This window comes from Alexandromys fortis, unplaced genomic scaffold, assembly GCF_014885135.2.
Source record: "Alexandromys fortis isolate MF-2015 unplaced genomic scaffold, M_Fortis_MF-2015_v1.1 scaffold_218, whole genome shotgun sequence".
NCBI classification, from domain to species: domain Eukaryota; kingdom Metazoa; phylum Chordata; class Mammalia; order Rodentia; family Cricetidae; genus Alexandromys; species Alexandromys fortis.
The window spans coordinates 117,604-126,895 of record NW_026068112.1 but is presented as its reverse complement, the minus strand read 5'-3'; the positions used below and the strand labels follow the sequence as shown (position 1 = coordinate 126,895).

The 9,292-nt window shown below is 46.7% G+C and overlaps 1 protein-coding gene and 1 pseudogene across 1 annotated transcript; one reads left to right on the top strand and one right to left on the bottom strand.

Annotated features, from left to right (window-relative positions):
* The window catches only part of LOC126489981 (histone H3-like), a 10,658-nt pseudogene extending 7,697 nt beyond the window's left edge, over nucleotides 1-2,961 (top strand).
* Nucleotides 1-8,873, bottom strand: LOC126489988 (histone H4). Its single transcript, XM_050124613.1, has one exon. The coding sequence runs from the start codon at nucleotides 7,777-7,779 to the stop codon at nucleotides 7,468-7,470; it is 312 nt and encodes a 103-aa protein (XP_049980570.1). The 5' UTR covers nucleotides 7,780-8,873; the 3' UTR covers nucleotides 1-7,467.
* Nucleotides 8,874-9,292: the final 419 nt, after the last annotated feature.

Sequence of the window (9,292 nt, the reverse complement as noted above, 5' to 3'; positions counted from 1 at the left end):
AATTATTTATTATGTATGCAGTGTTCTGCCTGCACAAATGCCTGCAGGCCAGAAGAGGGCACAAGATCGCCTTCCAGATGGTTGTGAGGGAATTGATCTGAGCGCCATGGAAGAGCAGCCAGTGCTCTAAACCCACGGTGAGCCATCTCTCCAGCCCCTCAGACTCCAGGCTCTTAACTGGAGAAGGACCACAAGAAAAGATGTGGGTCTTCATTTCTTTGTCCCGAATAGACTTGTATCCACATTGCTTTCTGTTAAGAATGAAGATAATTTACTTTGCACAAAATGCTTAAAACAAAGGTTCTCAGTTGGTAATTCTTAGGTCCAACATGGCCTCCCAGAATGGCAGTGTCGGTGACAATAGCCTAAACAGAAGGACTTTGGCCCGGGTAAACAGGATTGTCACTGGGTAAACAGACACAAAAGCAGGTTTGTTGGCCTTAAACTGCCAAAAGCCTCCCTTAATCCACCCCAAAGGTCAACTACCTCAGGCAAAGGCATCTAGTTCCCAATTATTCCAAACAGCTTGTTGAAGCTTTAATCTAATTAATTTGTTTCTTTCCTGCATCCAGAAGGGGCAAGAGCCTGTCTCTGCCCTGCCTTATCACTTTCTCTCTGGGAATTAAAGGTCTGAGTCACCACCGCCTGGCCTCCAAGGTTAACTAGTGGCTGGCTCCACCCTCCCATCTCCAGGCAAGCCTGATTTGTCAGAGCACAAAACATCACCCAACAGTTTGTACCGTCTGAGAGACCCCACCCTGCTAACAATCATAAAGTCTGCTTTTCCACCATTTTGCTCTCCCCTCTGTCCACCTGGCAAGAGATAGTCTTATAGTTTGATCCCGAATAAACCTCTCTACCCACGGAGTGATTCAGTGTGGCGGTTTCCCTGTATCCTTGATTCCAGTAGTGGGCACTAATGACATTGTTAACATTAATGACATCAGAATTGTATTACTAACTTTTCTTGTTGCTCTGAGAAATGCCCAACAGAAGCAATTCAAGTGAAGGTGGAGTTCTTTTGGTGAAGAGGGCACAGGGAAGTCAGTTGTGACATACAAAGCCTTAATCCTTAGCACTCTGGAGGCTAAGGCAGAGGGACCCCTGAGTTTGAGGCCAGTCTGATTTACATAGTGAATTCAAGGACAGCCAGGGCTACACAGAACTACATCTCACAAACCAAAATCAAACAGTGCCCAGAAGTGGTGTGGTGAAGGGCTGGCAGTGAGGGTGGCGGCCATTGACCACACTGCGGCAATGGTCAAGCAGCAGTTAGCTGCCCCTGCTCTGCTCACTGGTCTAGTCCTGGTACCCCGGGCCACTGGACATACTGCTGACATTCGGAAGTGGGCTTCCTCCTCAGTTAGGAATCTCCCTGACGAATCATGGTGTCTCCTAGCTTGTTTGAATTCCAGTCAGCTTGACAATAAAGACTAACCACCAGCCATAAGTATCATTGTAAATCTTGATTATGACTGTCATGAAAAAAAGAAAGATACCAAAACAGTTTGTGGATAATTTGAAGTATATGACCAGTTTGTGCTCTAGACACGTCTGTGGTCCTGAGTGCTCTGCAACTGACTTTCCCTACGCTCATTTGGTTTCCCAGGGCTTCGAGAGGAAAAGACTGTTTCATTCCTGCTGAGATAGAAACTGTGCCTCTGCAGCCCAGGAGCCAGGGGCTTGTGTTTTGCTCTTCCTTTGTACTGATTTATTGTTGTTTTTTACTCTTTGACTTTTTTGGCCTTTGGGGGGAGGGGGCACCACCTAACTCCCAAGTAAATCACACACGGAGACTTAGTCTTACTTATTTGTTATGGTTTAAGTAAAAACGCTGCAGGTCCCCTAGTGGCAGCAGTGGGCAGCGGGCCATGAGACCACCCCACAGGTCCCCCAAGTGGCTAGGTGCTTGATGCTGTCCTGGCAGCATGTGGGGACTAAAGCAGCCATCATGCAAGGTAGCCACTACTACTTCTTGTGTTGTTTTGTGTTTTTGTTTCGAGACAGGGTTTCTCTGTAGCTTTGGAGCCTGTCCTGGAACTAGCTCCTGTAGACCAGGCTGGCCTTGAACTCACAGAGATCCGCCTGCCCCTGCCTCCGAGTGCTGGGATTAAAGGTGTGTGCCATCACCTGGCTGCCACTACTTCTTAATGCAAGCTTACACAGTTTAAGGAACCAGAAATTCTGTTTCTGGATGGTTATCCTAAAGAAACTCTCATGCAGGTTTATCAGAAGACACAATAAAGGTGCTGAGATGCTGGATAGAGTGATCCTGCCAAGAGAAAGGACACAGAACATTCACCCTGCCTTCCATCTGAGCCGTTCTGTAAGCTGGGAGGCCCAGGTGCTGGCAGACTTGGGTCTGGGGAGGGCCTTTCTCAGAGGTGGTCCTTTAAATGCGTACTGGACATGGTGGGAGGGGGAAAAGTTGATTTGCTAATCCCATTGGCAAGGGCTCTGCTCTCATGACCTAATTGTCTCCTGTGCTGTCTAGGTTTTGTGCCAACTTGACACAAGCTAGGGCCATCTGGGAAGAAGGAATCTTAATCGAGAAAATGCTTCCATCGTCTTGGCCTGTAGGCAAGTCTGTAGCGTGTTTTCTTAATTACTGATTTATTTGGAGGACCCAATCAGTAGTAGGTAATGCCATCCCTGGGCAGGTGGTCCGGGTTATAAGAATGCAGGCTGAAAAATCCTTGGGAAGGCAGCCAGTAAGTTTTCATGGCTTTTGCTTAAGTTCCTGCCTCCAGATACCTGTCCGATTTGAATTCCTGCCCTGATTTTCCTGGATAAAAACAAACAACAACAGTTCCAGGCCAAAAGTAGTTGTAATCCCAGTTCTCTGGAAACCAAAGCAGGAGGATTACAAACTCAAGACAAGCTGGACCACACCGGCAAGCTGGACCACACCGGCAAGCTGGACCACACCGGCAAGCTGGTCCACCTTATGGAGGGAGTAGGAAACTGGTGGTATGAGATCAACATTAAAAACAATGTTTTAATTTTAAAAATTCTTTTTATATAATTTTAAAGTATAAACTGGGTGGTGGCGCATGCCTTTAATCCCAGCACTTGGGAGGTAGAGGCAGGAGGATCTCTGTGAATTTGAGGTCAGCCTGGTCTACAGAGCTTGTTCCAGGACAGCCAGAGCTTTTAGGTATAGAAACCCTGTCTGGAAAACAAATACAATAACAGCAAAAAGAATTATAAGTGAAAGAGGTTGTGAATGGAACCGGAAGGAAGTCCTGAGGCAGGAGGCCCATTCTCAGGCTTCGGGACGATAGCGGATTGGGCGGGAGAGGGGAAAACAGCCACAGAACCTCTTCACTCTAAAGCATGTAGAAACTCGTAGCATGAGGGGAGGGGAGGAAAGCGGCTTGGGTTCGTTAGAGTTCCTATTGCTGTGATGAAACACCATGATCAAAAGTATCTTGGGGAGGAGAGGGTTTGTTGTACGTATTACTTCCATGTTAATCACTGAAAGCAATTAAGGTAGAAACTCAACAGGGCAGGGACCTAGAGACAGGAGTGGATGCAGAGGCCATGGAGGAGTGCTGCTTTCTGGGTTACTCATGTCTTTTTTTCATTTATTTTTATTTATTTATTTTTGAAGATGGGTTTTTCTGCGTTTCATCCCTATCTGTCCTTGAACTCAGAGATCTGCCCGCCTCTGCCTCCCAAGTGCTGGAATTAAAGGCGTGTGCCACTTCTGCCTGGCTCAACCTTATTTCTAACAGAACCCAAGACTACCAGCCTGGGGGAGATCCCGCCCACAATGGGCTGTGCTCTCTCCATCAATCACTAATTAAGGAAAAGCCCTGCAGGGTTGCCCACAGCACAATCTTATGGAGGCATTTTCTCTTGAGGTTCCTTCCTATCCGATGACTAAAGTGTGTATTAAGTTAAAATAAAACTAGCTAGCACAGTGATGTTGAGGTAAAAACTAAACAAAGCTGACTGCACCTATGGCCTTCGATAGCTTCAGGGCCTGGAAGAGGAGCTGCAGGTGAACTCACAGCAATGCTGGGGCCATTTTCCATGGCTGCTGTCCTCAGGCAGCAAATAATCTATCATTTTGTGAAGAAATCCATTCATGCATATTGTAAGAAATTAAAAAAAATTTCAGAAAAAGTCAAGGAAGAAAAATACCAATACTTACAAAGTGTTGTTAAATTTTTCTGACTATTCCTAGCAATTCTCCGTATATTCATACAAATGAGCGCGGTTAGTCGCAGTCTGTCTGAATGTCAGCGCGGGTCTTTTGGCTCAAGTAGAAAGAAATAAATAACATCTATATTAACAGCTCCAATGGAGTGGAGGCTTTCAAAGGAAGGGTAGAAGGAAAACAGTGAAAGCAGTGAAAGGTGACACTCCAGAGTCAGCGGCACAGTGCCAGGCCCGGACAGCTGGGGTTACTTGGGAGACCCTCTCTCAAAAGGCAAAAGATAAACTATGGTGTAAAGGCTGGATCTTGGAAAATTTGGGGAAGAAAAAGAGTCTTACTCATTGATTATAAAATTCAATACTGCACTACTAAATGCACAAAGCAGTAATACTTAATGAAATAAGTCCGTACCCTTTTCATTTCTATGGCCTCGATGGTTGCTTGAGGGTTAAAGCAACTGGGTCTTTTTTCCACCTGTATCTTTTACTTAACATTAGGATTCGGGTCTGCTTTCTTTTCCATCAAATAAACCAAAATCTAATATTATGGCAAGCAGGGTGCCACTTATTTCCTCTAAAGGAAATCTGGAGGTGGGATTCTAATTTATTGATAGACAACTGGCCGGAATGCCCGGCCTGTGGTGCCCAGCGCCATCACCATAACATCCAAAACATCTGTCACCTGGGTCCGTGGTTGTTAAATGTGGGTTAGAACCACCTGGAGAACTTGGCATTGTGCCACAAATTGCTGGGCCAAACACCCAGAGTTTCCAGTTCAGTTGGTCTGCAGTGAGGCTCAGGTGATCCACACTGAGACCTGGAATTCCCACTTTCAGAACCACCGACTTCACCAGAGAAAGGTTTCCTGCTTCCTTTAGCGGCTGAGTTAAACTGAGGGCGAGGCTTTGAAGGAGAGCCCATTTCTTCCTCTGCACAAATGGTCACACCTGCTGTCCTTGCTATCCCCGCTCCCGCCCCCAGCCCTCTGGTTTACTGAATTTCTATTATGAAGGAAGGCATTCTGGATTTGCCAAAGACTGACATAGACAGTACCCCTACCACCAAGCTTCCCCAATTTCCCCAAACATAGTAATTTCTGTAGTTTTGAGTTTCTGAAAATCATCTACATTCCTCATTCTATTCAATATGGGCCGCCTTGAACTGTTAGTCGCGCGCGCGCGCGCGCGCGCGCGTGTGTGTGTGTGTGTGTGTGTGTAGGGCACACACATTAGTTACCTAAAATGTATTTTCTTTAAAGTGACCATTACAGGTGGATCAATACAAACACATGGCTAAGATGATCCTTACAGCACTCCTGAGGTGTAGTATACACTAAAATCCAGCTTCTTGAATTGGAAGTTCAATTCTTATGTAGGATCATGTAACTGAATATGGAGATTGTATAATATTCCAAAGTAAAAGAATCAATGCACCATTAAAATAAAAATAAAACTCACAGCCTATAACATGCTCAACCCAAATCTGGACTGTAGGGAAAGAGAAGTGGAGAGGCCCAACATTAGCACAGCCTTGGCATTCTGCAAACTAACAATCCTGGAACTAGACCTCAACATTACAATAACCAGGAAAAGCCACAGACTGTACCCCGCTGGAGACCAATCAGAGTTGAGACAATTAAGGACAGTTTACCTAACTTCTACATAAGCTGCCAGTTTCCTTGCAGCAACGCCAGTACCAATCCCTGTTTGACAAGACTTTCGTTACTTCACTCCTGCCCAACCAGGAGTTCAACCCCCATCTGAACCGGAATTCCCTCCCTCTCCCCCCACTCCACCCCTTCCTCCTTAAAAGCCCTGCGCCTGCTATAGCTGAGCTCAAGGCCCCCCCTGGTCTAGCTGTGCTGGAGCGGAGCAGATAGCCTGAGCTTGAGCCTGTAGTAAAGGATTTTTGCTGTCTGCATGTTGTAGCATGAATAATAAGAACCCAGAGATAGATATTGGGATTCAACCTGAAAACCAGAAAAGCAAAGCAGCCAAGTCACTACAGAAGTCTTGCCTCTACCAAGGTTGGGCTACTATAAACCAAGTCTCTCCTCTCATTTTATATTCCCTCTAGTGCTGGGATTAAGGGCGTATGACTCCCTAGGCCTGGGTTAAAAGTGAGCCACCACCACCTGGGTTTGTTTCTGTGTTGACCTTGTGTAGCCTTGAATTTACAGAGATCTGTCTCTGTCTCCCAAATCCTGGGATTGAAAATGTGTGTCACGAATACCTGACCTCTAGTGGCTTTAGCTTTGCCTCTGGTCTTCAGGCAAGATTTATTAAACTACAAATAATATACCACTGTATTAAGTGAACTCGGAGTCCTGGTGGTCTCTGGGGGGCTCATGACGCGGGCATAACAGAAACGTAGAGAATAGTTTACGGCATTCTTGGCCGTACTGAGAATTTGTTTTTGCCTTATCAAAATTAAACTGCTCCCTCTGTACTGATGGGTGGTGGACATGTTCTGACAAATCTTCCTAAACAGGTCTCAACATACCACACACCTGAGCGGCTGCCACTAGGTTATATTATAGTTCATAGTTCTCCTTCGCCTAGGTCTCTTGTCCATGGCTTTCTTTGTGGCAAGGTCCCGTGCAGGTTTCCCTCAAACCTGTGTACAAAGTCGGTGGTGGTGCACACCTTTATATCAGAACTCAGGAAGCAGACAGGTGGATCTGTGAACTCAAGGCCAGCCTGGTCCACAGGAAGATTCCCAGAAGTGCCAAGGCTACATAGAAACCCTGTGTCTAAAAAACAAAGCAAAAGAAAATACAAAACAAAAACCAGAAATTGCCTCTGCATCAGCCCCTGACTTAGAAGTTCCTGCCATAACTGCTTTACAAGAAAAAGTGGACAAGTGGACCTTGCTTAACTAATTGAGACTATAGTCCTCACACTTGTTATACTTGCAAAGCTGCTAACTCTACTGAAAATCCACTATTTTCTATCATTACCTAAACCGAGGGCCCTTTTCTAAGGCAGTTCTGGCGACACAGACCTCTAAAAATTCCTAACCTCTTACCTGCAGCCACCTCATCCTGTCGCTGCAGACTAAACAGCTGCCTGTATGCAGGCCCTGCTCTGGATGTTAACCGCTAATGGAAATCAAACTTCGACGGCATTAAAGCCCGACTCCAAACCCAGTGACTCCATTTTGAAGAGTCTTTTCCCCTACCGAGTCTAGACCTACGAACGTAATTTGGTTACAATAGTCAAGTGTGTTAGCTCTCCCGATGAGGCTGTGGTTGGCCCTAAAAAGGGCCGTTGGGGATGGGTAACGAGGTAGTGGCGGTGCAGTTTAGCCTCCAAAGCCATACAGGGTGCGGCCCTGGCGCTTGAGCGCGTAGACCACATCCATGGCGGTGACGGTCTTGCGCTTAGCGTGCTCTGTGTAGGTGACGGCGTCCCGGATCACGTTCTCCAGGAACACCTTCAGCACACCGCGGGTCTCCTCGTAGATGAGGCCGGAGATGCGCTTGACACCACCGCGTCGGGCCAGGCGGCGGATAGCAGGCTTGGTGATGCCCTGGATGTTGTCTCGAAGAACCTTGCGATGGCGCTTGGCACCACCCTTGCCTAGACCCTTTCCACCCTTTCCTCTACCAGACATGGCGACTACAGTCTCGAGACACTAGCTTGTGAAGCAGTGGAGGTGGAGGCCCTCTAATATATGAGAAGATCGGACCAGATTGAAAACCGAAAGCGCGCGGGCGGGAACCTTTCTAAATAGTCCCGGCTCTGGCTATTGCGTCATTTTCCTGTTTTTTCTTCTCTCTTCTCTGCCCTCTACCGGTCCCTCATAGAGCCGTGCCTTTTTTAATTTTTCTTTTTAATTTTTCCTAAATTGTAATGCCGTAGACCTTGGGATAATTCAGAATCTTAAATAAAACTTAAGAGATATCGCAGTCCTTTACGGCTCTGTTTCTTCTAGTTTGTGGGCTTCTGAACCACACGGGCGCTAAACGAATAAAAGACTGGAGGAAAAACGGAATTCAGAGATGCGAAGGGGAGAGAACTGCATCGAAGGACCCAGAGCTGCATTTAGATAAAACCACTGCAAAAGAAGTTCCAGTAGTGAGGGTACCATAACCGGAAGCTGCGGAGCCAGGAATATGGAAGGGGAGGTTCTGAATAGTCACTGTTTTGTTGATATAGACCGTTCTCAGCTCACGCGGAAACTAGGTCCTAGGAAAATCCGTCTAAGGATGCTGCGGAGCTTTCTCGCCGCGGTCAGTGGGTCCGCACGCACCTCTCCCCAAAGACCTGCTGGCTACCGGAGTCTAGGAGAGTCGCGACGTTCGTTTGCGCCAGTCCTTTGAGGTCTGCGCGTGTTTCCCGCGGGGAATGGTTCCCAGACTTGGCCCTCCTGCAGCTGGCTAAATTCACTTTTGCCAGCGTGTATCTGCTTCACAGAGTTACGCCGTAGGGAATGAGCTGGAGTCTGGACTGTTGGCGTGTTCGTCGTTCCCAAGGCCCTCCATGAAGAATCATAAGAAAATATTCTGCATCAGAGTTGTGGTGGGTGGTTTTGTTTTTGTTTGGGGAAACCCTTTATTCCTTGTCTTACTTGTACTGGTGAGCCCCTTGATTATTTTTTCCCCCTGACCTTATTTTCTGGCTCCAAGCTTGTATGTAGACGTCGGGGATTTTGAGTCATGTTAGGCTCAGAGCTCAGCAAATAAATAAATAACCTCAAATGTTTTAATCCTAAGGCCTGTGAAATGTGTTGCTTAGGGGGTGGGGGACTTAGCCCCTTTTCCCGTAAACCTAGACACTTGTACAAGTCTCTTGACTGACGGATCCGTCTGTGGGTCACTGCACGGACATTCCTACACGCCCCAACCAGCACCCTAGAAGTCACAGAGCTTCGGTTCAGGAGCTTCCTGGCAGAGAAACAACTTGCCTTTTAATGATTTCCCGGATGATGTGTTGGCTCCTCCACACTACGTCCCTTATAGGGAGGGATTTCTTTTTATTCTTTTTTTTTTTTTTTTTTGTAAATCGAAGTGCAGCAGAAGCTCGGTAATGTTTATGAATGGACAGGCCTGCCTTTGACCCTTTAGACGCTAGTAAAAAAGGAAGACATGATCAGATTGCAAAACAAAACAACCGCATGCCCAGGC